We start from the raw sequence: 14,928 nt of genomic DNA on the forward strand, positions 1-14,928 counted from the left end.
TGAGGTCAGCAGTTCTTCAATCCCTGCGAAGGAGGACTCCTGGAACGTTCGGCGGAAGGAAGACTGAACCGAGGGCCGTGCGGGAACCGGGCGATGGGGATTTCCCGCTGGCATACGGAAGTCTGAAAAACCCAAGCGGCAAAGCAAATACAACTTGGGCTTTGAGAATCTGCCTGGCGGCTGGTTATGACCAGGCAAGTTGGGAATCTGCTTGTTCCTTCTGATTCTGAGACGCTGTTTGGCTTCCTTTGTGTGTGCTGTTTATTTCCTGGTAATCTGCTGTGATCCCTTGTCATTCACAAACTTGTTTGTAGTTTTACCTAAACTGGTGAGCCTTCAAATTTAGTGTGTGGGGGGAAATCTCAGCGTGGCGAGTACAAGTGGTCACCTTCCACTTCACACGGAGGGAGAGGCAAATGGGATAACAAATTCCTACTGGTGGGTGGTTTGACCTGACGAGGGTCGTACAGCGGTGGTGTCAGGTGGCTATCCTTATGGTTGCTTCCCCATTGCTGTTTCATTCCGCGGCTCGTCAAAGAGCCGGTGTGTAACTACAGCCGGGTGTATCCAAACCCGTGTAGATGATACCTAAGAAGATAAGAAGGGCCAGACTGGGTCAGACCAATGGTCCATCCAAACCAGTATCCTGTCAGCCCAAAGTGGCCAATATCGGGTGCCCCAGAGTGAGGGGAAACAACAGGGATCATCACTTGATCCCTCCTCTGTCACCCGCCTCCAGACAAGCAGAGGCTAGGAACGCCATTCCTACCCATCCTGACTAATTTATGTACCTAACCTCCATGAATCTATCTAGCTCTTTTTTGAACCCTTTTAAAGTTCTAGCCTTCCCCACATCATCTGGCAAGGAGTTACACAAGTTGACTGGGCTCTGAGTATTTGGAGAAGGTGTAGGACCAGGAGCAAGTCTGTAGCTTCCCACAGCTGCCTAGTGTGTGTCTGATCCCAGACTGGTGGGTGAGGGCGCTCCATGAAACACCAGTACCAAGTAACAACGTGGGGGCACCGATCACAAATGGGTTACAGGGGAAACATACCTAAGGAAGAGCAACTACGCAAATTGCTTATCTTATTTCAACTCTCTTTTGAAATATCTTATTTTGAAATGTGGGTATCTACACAGAACCAAATTTTCAAATAAGACACTATTTCGAGCCATACTTTATTCCTTGTGCAACGAAGTTTACCAGGGTGGCAAAAAAGCATGCCCACTATATTGAAAAATATTTCAACATAATGGGCAGCTTATGTAGACGCAGGGTAGCTATTTTGGGATGCCGATTGGACGTAATCCCTTTTTCACACTCAATTTTGCACTCTTTGGGTGTGTGTAGGCTACTATACCTGCATCTACACTGCCGCTGAGTTCTGTTGACGTAACGTCAACAGAACTCAGCAGTTTTGTTGACGGCTGTATACCTCATTCTACGAGGAATAACGCCTTTTGTTGACAGAGTTCCGTCGACAGAAGGCATTATTGCATCTACACTGTCCTTTGCATCTACACTGCGATGTCGACAAAGCGGCTTGCTTTGTCGACAGAACTGGGTGTAATCTGGATGCTCTTTGTCGACAGAAGCTTTGTCGACAGTATCTGTCGACAAAACTTCTGTTGACAAAAGCCCGTAGTCTAGACATACATTTTCTGTCTATACAGCTCTTCTTTCTTCTCCACTTTTTCACTTTTCACCAGGCACGTTCTCACATCTGGATGAAAACAATCACTTTCTTCTTTCTTTTGTGATGAGTTCTCATGTTTATTTCCTGGATGTGGGTTTGAATTTGAATCTCTGTTCTGCCTATGTAAATCGACATAAACCTGATGCAATTTACCCTGGAGAATCTGAGACCAATTTATAGCCTCTCAAATGGTGCAATAATTTTTCTTTGAACCTGCTAGGATAGGGGATCACTGAAGGACCCCTCATACAAACCATAGGTCTTTAGTATTTTGCTTTTTGTCTTATGATGTGTATCCGTGCTTAACTTTGAAAGGGCAAATCCCTGCTCTGCTAGAGCTGAACAGAAAGTCTTTGTGCTCTTGTGCTCAAAATAGCCATGTAGCATCGGCAGCACAGACCAGATGCCCTGACCCAATGCCATCTGAGATCCAACAGACGTACACAGGGGTGAATCCCATAAAACTGTCTCTGCTGACCTGTTCTCCCTGACAATTTTACCCTGGTAACTAGATCCTAGCTGGGAATGACGCCTCCCAGCTGTAGGGTAGATGTATCCCTGGTTGAACATTAAATATCCTCCATTTCCAATCCACTCATTTTTGCTCTGTCCTCTAGATTGGCCGATAGGACACTGAGATAATGAAGCCTCAAAGTATTTAGTTAAAGACCAAGGCAGTGAGGTAGGGCGTTTCTGTCATTTATTAAGATTCAATATTCTAGGTTCCCCTATTTTGGAAGCTTGCCAGTTTAATGGAATGTGTCTTCCTCTGCTAATGGATAACTTCATTTTTCAAGTGGTGAGATGCGGAGGCACAAAACTACTGCCAAAAGCTTTGCAGGAATGTAGCCAACCGCACCAGCTGTCTATTTCTACTGTGACTATTTCATGCCTTTTTGTTTCTAGATCCAAAACATGGAAAAAGCAGAACAACGGAATCAAACACCCATTGTGGAATTGATCCTTGTCGGGTTTGGAAACGGCCCTGAACTGCAGCCCCTCCTCTTCCTGCTGTTTCTGGTGATCTACCTTGCAGCTGTGGCCGGGAATTTCCTCATCATTGCACTAGTGGTGGCTGATCGACACCTTCACATCCCCATGTACTACTTTGTGGCCAACTTGTCCTCTGTTGAGATCTGCTACGTCTCCACCACCCTGCCCAGGCTGCTGGCCAGTCTCGCGACGGGGGACAGAACCATTTCTCTACACGACTGCTATGTGCAATTCTATTTCTATATTATCCTCTCCAATGCAGAATGTCTCTTGCTCACGGCCATGTGCTACGATCGGTATCTAGCGATCTGCCATCCCCTCCGCTATGCCCCTCTTATGACCGGCTGGGTCTGTTGCCACATGGTGTCCTGGGCCTGGATATTCGGCATTTCCTACTGCATCATGATGCACATATTCATTTTGCAATCAAGATACTGTGGTCCCAAAGACATCGACCATTTCTTTTGTGATTTTGCAGTCGTTGCAGATGCGTTCTGTGGTCCCATCACAAGGACTCTGCAACTGCTGGCTTTTTTTTTGTCCATCATATTGACTATTGGGGTCTTTCTACTGACCCTGATGTCCTATATTTGCATCATCGCCAGCATCCTGAGAATTCCTTCCAGCACTGGGAGGAAAAAGGCCTTTTCCACCTGCTCCTCCCATCTCATTGTGGTGATCGTTTACAATGTGAGTGTAATGGCAGTCTATGTCGTTACGCTGTTCAATGCTCCTGCGATTGTGCACAAAATTATGTCTTTCTGGTTTGCAATCATGATCCCCTTGCTCAACCCTGTCCTGTACTGCCTCAGAAACAAGGAGGTCCATCAGGCCCTGAGGAATGTTCTTCTGAAAGTGGCTGCTTTCAGACACAGGCCTGAAGTGTGAAAGGTCACATTCTGGTTTATAATAAAGTAGATATGAAGTGTTGTATTTCTTTACACATGGCCCATCTGAGTCCTTGAAAACAGGATCTTTTGTTCTTTCGTTCTTTCGTTCTTTCGCGGCACACCTCCGACTGCACACTGGAGCACAGTTTGAGAAACACTGATCACTGTCTGTTGAACCTGCTCTTCAGTATCTCCATTGATGGTGGTTCCACAACCTCCCCAGGCAATTTATTCCAGTGTTTAACTTCCCTTGCTGAAATTTAAGCTCATTGCTTCTTGTCCTACCCTCAGAGGCCAAAGAGAACAATGTTCCTCTCTCCTTGTAACAGCTGTTTTAGAAACTTGAACGCTTTTATGTCCTCTCATAGAATCCCAGGGCTGGCAGAGACCTCAGGAGGCATCAAGTTGAGCCCCCTGCCCAAAGCAGGACCAACCCCAACTCCATCATTCCAGCCAAGGCTTGGTCAAGCTGGGACTTAAAAACCTCCAGGGATGGAGATTTCACCCCCTCCCTAGGTGAAGGACCCAAATCCCAGAAGGCCTTGTTTGTAGAACTAGGTATGAAACAAGCTGAGACAGCAGAACGTCAGGTGCAGAGCAGTAGTTGGGACCTTGTCGTGAATGATAGACACAAAACTCGTCGAGAGTGGCCTCAAATGTCTGCTTCTCAAGTTCAGGAGGAGATTGCAGTATATCCTCCCCACATAGCAGCCAGCATTTGGGGAGGGGAGACGGCCACCATGAGTAGCAATAACCACCCCTCACAGATGCCGATCCAATCCAAAGGGGTGTGATCGATCAACAAATTGCCAATGCTGTGTATTGTTTACTCTTCTCTTTTATTTAAGACCACAGAGGAACATACCTGCGAGCAAACCTGTCCGGAAGATGCAACCCATCATTTCAATGGACCTGGAATCAGGATTTAATCTACAGCTGGTCCCCGATTTACGAACGAATTATGGACCAAACACTTGTTTGAAACTCAAAGTGTTCGTAATTCGGATCCCCTGCATTTAAATGCAACTGTGCTGTTCGTAAGCGCGGATCACGTTCGCAACTCGGGGACCGGCTTACAAATGCTAAATGGGAGGTTTGGTCGTAAGTACGAATGGTCATATATCAACCATTCATAACTTGGGGACTGGCTTATGAACGCTTAATGGGAGGTTTGGTCGTTAGTACGAATGGTGATCAGTGTTTCTCAAACTGTGCTCCAGTATGCAGTCGGAGGTGTGCCGCGAAAGAAAGAAAGAAAGAAAGAAAGAAAGAAAGAAAGAAAGAAAGAAAGAAAGAAAGAAAGAAAGAAAGAAAGAAAGAAAGAAAGAAAGAAGTACTTACTGCAAAAATAACACTTGAGCCATAATCCCCGATTATTAGCATACATGGAAACGTGACCCATGGGTAGAGCAATGATGAAATCTTTTAGACTATTGGCTTATTGCATCATTATGTCTCTGTGTGTGACATAGTGGGGGGTACCTTGTTCGTTGCTATGCTGGGCAGTGGGTTGTGAGTGACCTCCACTGGCTGCTGGCTGCAGCACGGCCCAGCAGGGCAGGGGATGAGTCATTATGCAAGGGGGCTTCGAACCTGTCTGACGAGTTATCTCCCAGAGAGCAGAACAATGGGAAGAAGGGGGGTGGAGCCCTGGCTGGGGGCTGGGCTGGAAGTGAGTGAGTTAGTTTTTCTGGCTGGGATCATGGAGGAAGCAGCCTAGGCAACGGGCTGGGATTTAGGGGCCCAGGCTCCCCCATCTCAAGAGGGGCTGAGGCATCCTAGGCCTGCCCTGGAACCAGATTACATCTGTGCTGTGCTGTATCCTGGAGAAGCAATAAACTCCCTCTATTCTACTGGCTGGTGGAGTCTGTGCACTATGGGGGTGCAGGAGATGGGAAAACCCCAACGCGCCATCACACTGTGACGTTGCATCAGGGTTCCCCCCAATCCTGCAGCCCTGTAGCACCCAGAACAGACTCCGCCAGCCAGTCGAATACAGAGGATTTATTGCTTCTCCAGGGTACAGCACAGCATAGAAATGATGTGGTTACTGGAGTCAGGGCCAGGATGCCTCAGACCCCTTGGGGTAGGGGTCCATCACCCCTAGACTCTCAGCCCTCAGCTTAGGCTGTTCCCTTAATGTTTCCAAGCCAGCAACTGCCTCTTCCCCCGAAACCCAGTGTCCGTCTTCGCCTCCCTCCCTTTGTCTCTCCCTCTAAGACGCGCCTTGTTATCTCCTCGGGCTGGGCCTGGGTGTCTGTGTTAATATACATTTGGGTGAGTCAGTGGGAATCTCACATCACAGCGCATGGGAACACCCGATTACAGAGCAGACAGAACCTCCCTACGTCACAGTCTCGCTGCTAGAACCTATCCAAGGGGTCGGGAATGCCCACCCTGTTGTTTCTCCCAACCATTGGCACCCTATATAATCTATAGTGATCCATTGTTGCATAGTCTCACTGAGCCTAGGAAGCAAAGTGACACTCCACCAGCACTGTGTGTCATAAACCTTCGTGCTTGTATCGACACAGTGTTGAACTTCTGTTCATTTCACACCCTTATAGAAATACACATCTTACTTGTGTTTCTTATGAGTCAAGTCAGCAGTGTGATTTGAGAAAATGCAGTCCTTACCTTTGCTAAGAGTTTGTGGGATTGGAGTGTTGGTTGAACACATTTGTGAGTCTGTTTTTGTAGGGTCAACTGAAGTTGCCTTAGATTGTCCAATCCTCATTAATACATGTATGGATAAGCCGGACACTGGAAAATGTTTGTGCTTTATCCTTTAAACAGTCTTGCGATTTCCTGTCTTCAATCTGACAGCTTTCTGGGAATGTAGGTGCTATGTCCCATAAAATTCCCCCTCTCTGAGTCATGCCTGAGAGCAGGATTCTTCACACCACACCCTCTCACATGTCTGTCCTGCTACCCAACACCACACCGACCCTGGCTTCATTCCAGAAAGTCCCACCTGGACTGGCTAACTAGGAAGACAAAGGCAATGGCTGATCTCTCTTATGGATCTTGCCGATTCTTACAGCTGTTTTCTGGGGACCTCTCATGTTACTCCAAGACACTGAGCCAGCTGTCCATGTCATGGTGGAATCCCAAATGATGTTTCAAAGAACGCATCCATCCAGATATTGCCACTCTGCTCCAAAGTATGAGTTAATAATAGACTAGCAATTGCTAATATCAAATTCTCAAGTATTCTGTAGAAGGTGGATACTCGGAGGATGAGCTCCATATATGAACTCTCATAGAATAGAACTATATTCTATTCTATGGTTGTCTCATCACTCTGTTCAAAAGACGATCGCTTGAGACAGTCCAGTTCTCAGTAGATGGATAGAAGCCCTTCTGCACTCACCTTCTTGGGCCAGTGAGCAAGGAACTGCAGACACCCAGGTCTCCCAGTGATCTACGAAGGCTTGGGACACAGAGCCACTAGAGAGACGCCCCTGACCCAGACCCTCTGGTTTCCTGCCCTCCCATCTGGTACTTCAGATACTGCATTAATCTTCACACTATGGAGCTCTTCTGTAGCTTTCGAATCGAGAGGTCTCACAGTGCTTTATAAAGGATGCCTCTTTCTTTGCCCCCATTTTAAAGGTAAAAACTGAGGGGCAGAAGGAAGCAATGATTTTCCCACCACTAGGCAGCGGGATAGTGGCCGAATTGACAACAGGACTCCGGTCTCCTGCCTGGGAGTCCAACGCTCTAGGTAGTAGGCCACATTTGCCTTGCGTAGCTACCGTGGCAAAATGAAGAAGCTGAGATAATAAATGAATTTTGTGGTGTGTCCTGGCACTAATTAAACCTAGATACTAATGGACCAGGAGCATCAGGCAGTGGTACTTTGACAGGCTCTCTGTGCCACTGGTGAACCTCCAAATCTTCTACTTCTACCACTGGATTGACTCAGCCCTGGTGTAACAGCCCAAAGAGAATGCTCTTTCCTGATTAGTTGTGGCTAAATTAGCTCACATCATATTGTATGTATAGTTGGGGTTATTTTTTCCAATGTGCATTACTTAACACTTATCCACATTAAATTTCATTTGCCTTTTTGTTGCCCAATCACTTAGTTTGGTGAGATCTTTTCAAAGTTCTTCACAGTCTGCTTTGGTCTTAACTACCTTGAGCCGTTTAGTATCACCTGCAAACTTTACCACCTCACTGTTTACTCCTTTCTCCAGATCATTTATGAATAAATTGAATAGGATTGGTCCTAGGACTGACCGTTGGGGAACACCACTAGTTACCCCTCTCCATTCTGAAAACTTACCATTTATTCTTGCAGCCTTTTCTTCCTTCTGGGTATGTCTACACTACCTCCTAATTTGAACTAGGAGGGTAATGTAGGCATACCGCACTTGCAAATGAAGCCCGGGATTTGAATTTCCGGGGCTTCATTTGCATGAAGCCGGCTGGCGCCATTTTTAAATGCCGGCAGTTCGAACCCCATGCCGCGCGGCTACACGCGGCACGGAGTAGCTAATTCGGATTAGGCTTCCTAATCCTCATGGAAATTCAAATCCCGGGCTTCATTTGCAAGTGCGGTATGCCTACATTACCCTCCTAGTTCGAATTAGGAGGGTAGTGTAGACATACCCTTTGTTACTCCTGATGATCTTCTTCTCCTTTTCCTTCTTGAACCCCAGGTTATATAATTAAACTTGAGTCTTGCTTAGCTATACCGTAACCAATTATTTTAGTATAATTTTACTAACCAATCATAACAAAATTACCTAACCAATCAGACCCCACCACCTTAACTGATTTACACCTAGCAAAATTAATTATCCAGCAGACACAAAGAGTTACAAACCAGACAGAGATCACACAGTCGAACAATAGGACAGTGTAGTGACAATGCTCATAGGGAGAGGGTTCCACAACATCCTCTATTGAGAAGCAGTTTCTTGCCAGACAGAATGGTGTTATGCACAAATTTCTTTACTGATCTTGAGATCTGTTTCTTTATTTGGTGACACTGGGGGACCTCTCAGGGCGATGTCCCTCCTCACAACCTGATGTGACACTTTGTAATACAATTTAGATGGAACTGTGAGGATGTGACTCCAGGCCTTACAGTAATGGCTGCTACTCTTCTGTCCGGCTGCAGAAGGCGGCTTTGGCTCAGGCCTAGCACAGGCCTTCTAATATGGTCAGGTACAATGTTCAGAAACTGCTCCAGGGTGATCAAATGCAGCAGTTTCTCTTAACTCCTGTTTACTTTTGCCCCCATCACCCACCTTTTAACCAAGCCCATCAGCTTATGAGCACATTCCATATAAGAACAATCATTAGACATATTAAAACTCCTGAACTTAACCCTGTGAGATTCTGGGGTAACCCTGAACCGATTCAGAGCATAAACCACCAGTAGTCTAATGCTTCTTCCTCCCCCATGTCACTGAATACCTCCCTGGCCTTGCCAGTCAGTCTGGTCATCAGGATAGGCATGTGCTGCTCATCTGGGATCTGGTTCATGTTGCAAATGCACTCGAAGGTGGCTAAAAACTCCTTAATATCATCCTTATTGTTGAAGACGTGACAGATCTTTTCCCAAGCCCTGTTGGCAAGTGGGGATTGGCTCTCAGGTTGCGTACTTCTTTGTTGCTGATCAGCTAATCGGATTTGGGCTTCCAGCTCTTCCATTCGATGTGCAAGGGCCCTCTCATGTTCCAGCTCCACTGTCTTCAAAACCTCTCTCGGAGCATAACTCCTTCAGGGACTCTTTGTCCTGACACTCATATTGTTGCTGACTTATTTCAGCTGCTCTTTAACCAGCCCAACTCTCAAAACCAAAAATCAAATTTAGACAGCGTGGGGTTCTTGATCCAAAGCTCAATTGACCAAGATCTGTGGATCCTGCAACTAAGATTCTCCTAGTTGTATTCTTGCCTTCTTTTTGTGTCTGTAATTATGAGTATGGATTTAGTATCTGTATTTCCAATGTTCTTACACCTGGGTACCTCCCACTTGGGAAGATGCTAGGCAGACCATTGGGAAGGGTGTGTTGAGGGCAATCAGCCATAAGGCAAAACAGCAGATCTCAGGAGAAGCTTATCCCTCCTGGTGCGCCTTCTTGGGAATGTTCCAGAGAGCCTGTGATTAACGTTTGACTCTACAGGGCCATGTGCTCAGCCCACGTGACCCGGCTCCATCTTGGGATGTCTGTGTTTTTCCTCAGCCCGCTCTAGGGAGCAGTAGTTGAAAAAAAGGTTCCTCACCTTTTTCTAAAGCTACATAAGGCAGAGAGTGTGGTTAGCAGTTCTTCACTCCCCGCACTGGAGAATTGGAGGAAGAAAGTCTCAACTGAGGATCGTGCAGGAGCCGGGTAACAGTTATTTCTAGCCGGCGTTCAGAATCCTGAAAAACCCAAGCTGCAAAGCAAATGCAACTCATGCTTTGAGAATCTGCCAGACGGCTGGTTATAACCTGGCAGGGTGAGACTCTCTTCATTCCTACTTCTCGTTTTTTTCATTCCTACTGACTCTGAGGGGCTTGTTCTTCTTTGTTTCTGTTTGTTATTTATTTCCTGGTAATCTGCTCTCATCCTTTGTTGTTTGTAGTTTTAGCTAAGATGGCGAGCCTTCAAATTTAGTGTTTGGGCAGAAATCCCAGCTTGGTTAGCAGTAGTGGGCATGTTCCTCTCCACACTGACAGAGGAAAACGGGATAACAAATTCCTGCAGGTGGGTGGTTTGACCTGACTAGGGTGGTACAGCTCTGGTGTCACGGGCTGAAGAGCTGGTGGCTATCATTACAGTTGCTTCCCTGTTGTTGTTTCATCTAGTGGCTCGTCATAGAGTGGGTGTGTACCTACAGCTGGGCGTATCGAAACCCGTGTGGATGTTGGAGAAGGTGTAGGGCCAGGAATAAGTCTGTTCCTTGCCACAGCTGCTCTGTGTGCAAGTGATCCGAGATTGGTGGGTGAGAGGTCTCAGTGAAACCCCAGTTCCAACAGTGCAGGGGAACCGATCACAAATGGGTTACAAGAAAACGTGCCTAAGAAAGAGCAACGAAAGGCTCCCAGATTCAGAACACACTGGGCCAGTCTGAAAGTCCATCTGCCCCAACTTTCTGTCTTCTAACAGCAACAAATGCCAGTTCCCAAAGCCATAGCGTCTTAGATGCTTAATGGTGGAAGAGGAGATAGGAGGTCATGTAGTCTTATCCTCTGCTCAATGCAGGACCTACTGCAGCAGGTCTAGGAGCTTGAGAGAGAATGAATGGATCACGTAATTAACAAGTGACCCTTCCCGTGTCGTCCATCCCCCGATCAGTGGGCACAACCCACTTCTTCAGACATTTGGTGCGGACATCCTTTCAGTAGCCTGAATGTAAGTCAGTGATTACACGGTGTCAATCACTGTGTAGGGGAAAAGCAAGAAGGATTTCAGATGTATTGGCTCGGAGACTTTTGCTTTCATAGCTGAGAACTGCTACTCCAGTTTAGACAGATCTGGTGTTTAATGCTCATCACATTGGGAAAAATAAAAGCTCTCTGGGTGCGTCTACACAGCACCCTACATTCAAAATAAGAGACGCAACTTGCGCTATGCAACTTGCGTATCTTATTTCAAATCTCTTTCGAAATAGCTTATTTTGAAAATTGGCGCGTCCACACAGCGTTACGTTTTGAAATAGCACTCTATTTCCAGTCATCCCTTATCCCTCGTAAAACGAGGTTTACAGGGATGGCGAAATAGTGTAACTGTTATTTTAAAAAATATTTCAAAAGAGCAGGTGGCTGCAGTAGACGTGGGGCAGCTATATTGGGATACCTCTGGTATCCCATAATAGTTGTGCAGTGTAGATGTAGCCCCTGTTTCTCACACTCAGTTGTGCTCTTTCTGACTACACAGCTCTTCTTTCTTCTCCACTTTTTCATTTTTCACCAGGCACGTTCTCGCTTGTGGTTTAAAAAAAAAAACGACTGTCTCCTTTCTCTTTCGATGAGTTCTCAAGTTCATTTCCTTCGCACAGGATTGGATTTGTAACTCAGTTCTGCCTATGTAAATCCACATCAACCTGATACAATTTACCCTCGGGCATCCTAGGCCTATTTACACACTCTCAAATGATGTCATGTTTTTTCTTTGAATCTGCTGGGATATGGGATGGCTGGACAGACCCTCATACAAACCATAGCCTCTTTGGCATTTAGGTTTTCATTTTGAGAGGTGTATCTGTGCTCAGCTTCAACGGTGCAATTCTCTGCTCTGCTAGAGCTGCAAACAAAATCTTTGTGCACTTGTGCTCAAAATAGCCTTGTAGCCTCGGCAGCGCAGACTAGCTACCCTAACCCAATCCCATCTGAGATCCAAGGGATGTACACAGGTTTATATCTCACACCATTGCTGCCCTGTTCTTATTGCTGATTTGATGCTGCTAGCTAGATAAACCCCAGTGCATGTTATCCCAAGTGCAGGGTAGACATACCCTTATTTGAACATTAAATATCCTCCATTGCCAACGGATTGACTTCTGTTGTGTCCTCTGATTGGCTGATAGGACACTGACATGATGAAGATATTTCTAAATACCAGCCTCAACATATTTATTTAAAGATCAAGAGAGTTCAAGTCAGTTTCTGTCAAGGCAAAGACGTTTCTGTCATTCACTAAGATCCAATGCTCATGGTTCCCTTATTTTGGAAGCTCAACAACCTAATGGAACGAGTCTTCGTCTGCTAATGGACAATTTCCTTTTTCAAGTGGCGAGAGGCAGAGGAACTAAACTTCTGCCCTTAGGTTTGCAGGAGTGTGGCCAACAGCACCAGCTGTCTGTCTTCAATTGTGAATATTTGATGCCTTTCTGTTTCTAGATACAAAATATGGAGACATCAGAAGGACAGAATCAAACGCCCATTGTGGAATTGATCCTTGTAGGGTTTGGGAATGACCCTGAACTGCAGCCCCTCCTCTTCCTGCTGTTTCTGGTGATCTACCTTGTAGCTCTGTCTGGGAACCTCCTCATTGTTGTGCTAGTGGTGGGTGATCGGCACCTTCACACTCCCATGTACTACTTCGTGGCCAACTTGTCAACCGTGGAGATCTGCTACGTATCCACCACCCTGCCCAGGCTGCTGGCCAGTCTCACGACTGGTGACAGAACCATTTCTCTTCACAACTGCTATGTGCAATACTATTTTTATATTATATTGTCCAATGCAGAAGGTCTCTTGCTCACAGCCATGTGCTACGATCGGTATCTAGCGATCTGCCATCCCCTTCGCTACGCCGCTCTGATGACTGGGAGGGTTTGTTGCCACATGGTGGCCTGGGCCTGGATATTCGGCATTTCCTACTGCATCATGCTGCACATTTTCATGCTGCAATTAGTATATTGTGGTCCCAAAGACATTGACCATTTCTTTTGTGATTTTGCACCTGTGAAAGATCCGTTCTGTGGTAACACCAAGATTCTGCAACTGCTGACTTTTTATTTCTCTGTCATATTAACTATTGGGGTCTTTCTGCTGACTCTGACATCCTACATCTGTATCATCGCCAGCATCCTGAGAATCCCTTCACGCACCGGCAGGCAAAAGGCCTTTTCCACCTGCTCCTCCCACCTTATTATGGTTACTGTTTACTATGTGAGCTCAATGACAGTCTATGTCGTCGTACTTTTCAACCCTCCCGCAATCCTGCACAAAATAATGTCTGTCTGGTTTGCAGTCCTGATCCCCGTGCTCAACCCTGTCCTCTACTGCCTGAGAAACAAGGAGGTCCATCAGGTCCTGAGAAAAGCTCTTCAGAAACTGGCTGCTCTCAGATAAAGGCCTGGATTGTGAAAGGTCACATTTTTGGTATATAGTAAAATTGAGATGCATTGATGTATGGCCTTACCCATGGCCCATTTGACTCCTTGAAAACAGGAAATGTCTTCATTCCTTCTGCATTCTGAGCTTTTACCTTTCACACCTTTAACTTCCCAATTCACTGTGCTGTTACTCACCCTAAATCTTTTGGCCGGAGAAAGGGGTGTATAATTGTGCACCACGACACCTCCTGCTGGTCAGCCCTGGAGCACCCCCCTGTGGTCTATTTTCTGCACCTTTGGATCCTTCCCCGCCACAGGACCCTCTCACTGTGGGGTCCTCGCCTCAGGGAACCTCCAACCCCCTACACCTACGTTACCTCAGTGACCCACGGCCAGTCATCACGTAGCCCACCTTCAGCCTGACACAGCCACTCTGCATAGGCAAGGTGGTGGGGTCCTGCTGCCTTCTCCTGCCCTAGCTACCTGCCTGGAGCCCTAGTATGCTCAGGCCTTGCATCCGGCCCTGCAGCCTGGGAGCTGGCCTGGCGAGAGCTGCCCAGCTCTGCTTGCCTTTCCCCAGCCCTCCTCTAACTACAGCCCTAGTATTCTCAGGCTTTGCCGGGGAGTGGGGACAGGCCATAGTTGTCTCGCCTCAGCAGCCAGGTCCCTCCTGCTCCCCGACCAGAGCAAGAGTGTGTGTCCCCGGAGCCCATATTTATACAGCCCCTGCTGGGTCCTCATTGGCTTTCTCTGCCTCAGCAGTGGGCCTTGGTGTTCCTGGGCTTGGACTTGCTTCCTGTCCCAGGAACTGTTCCATGGTAAGAGTGAGCAGGCAGAGCACAGCAAGTGAGCACGACAGCCCGGCCTTGTGGTCCAGCTTTGCTTTCCCAGAATGGCGGGAGACGTGACCAGTCAGTGGCTCACTGAGCTCTAATTGTCGTTTTCTGCCATGGTGCAGCAGGCAAGACACACTCAGTGCCCTTTCTACCCAGGGTTTGGTGTCCTGTGGTTCAGATACAAGTCTGAGAAACACGACTGTTCCTTTCTCTTCTTAGATCGGCCACCCCGGACGCTTGAAATGTTGCAAACTAATTCGTCCTCATCTGGACTGGGATGTATTGAAAACTGTGGTACAATGACACGCAAGCACTTCCAGCAAAATGGTTTTTAAAGCCCTGCTTGCAGACTGGGGAGTTCTGCATGGAATCAAAGGTTGGGGTTGTCGTGAGTCTCTAGCGAGCCCGCCTGGAATGGTCACTTGCCCATTTAGGCATCACCCTGCTTGGTTTGTCTGTATTTGTGTTCTTATTTCTCATGGGTGTAAGCTCCAAGAAATAAAACTTTGTGTAATGTAACCTGTCCCTGTATTTTCACTCCACCTCCATTCCTCCTACCTCTGCATCTTCCCCTCCATCTTAGGAATCCCTTCCACCATGGCCGCCTCTTCTTCCTTGCACTATTTTAAGGCCTTTGGATTATTGTCGATAAAGTCCTGCTCACTGAGGGACCAGAACTAAGGTTTCTCTCTTTTCCATAGAGTCGTAATAGAGAGGTAGCCTTGTTAG

General features: G+C 46.9%; 2 protein-coding genes across 2 annotated transcripts; both read left to right on the top strand.

Annotated features, from left to right (window-relative positions):
* Positions 1 to 2,613: 2,613 nt before the first annotated feature.
* Positions 2,614 to 3,579, top strand: LOC149521265 (olfactory receptor 6B1-like). The gene has a single exon (XM_089774418.1). The coding sequence runs from the start codon at positions 2,614 to 2,616 to the stop codon at positions 3,577 to 3,579; it is 966 nt and encodes a 321-aa protein (XP_089630544.1).
* Positions 3,580 to 12,431: 8,852 nt separating this feature from the next.
* LOC102456689 (olfactory receptor 6C75-like) lies at positions 12,432 to 13,379 on the top strand. Its single transcript, XM_006115843.3, has one exon. It carries the CDS (start codon positions 12,432 to 12,434, stop codon positions 13,377 to 13,379), a length of 948 nt encoding a protein of 315 aa, XP_006115905.3.
* Positions 13,380 to 14,928: the final 1,549 nt, after the last annotated feature.

Source organism: Pelodiscus sinensis, chromosome 30, assembly GCF_052426305.1.
Source record: "Pelodiscus sinensis isolate ZL-2025 chromosome 30, ASM5242630v1, whole genome shotgun sequence".
In the NCBI taxonomy this organism is placed as follows: Eukaryota; Metazoa; Chordata; order Testudines; family Trionychidae; genus Pelodiscus; species Pelodiscus sinensis.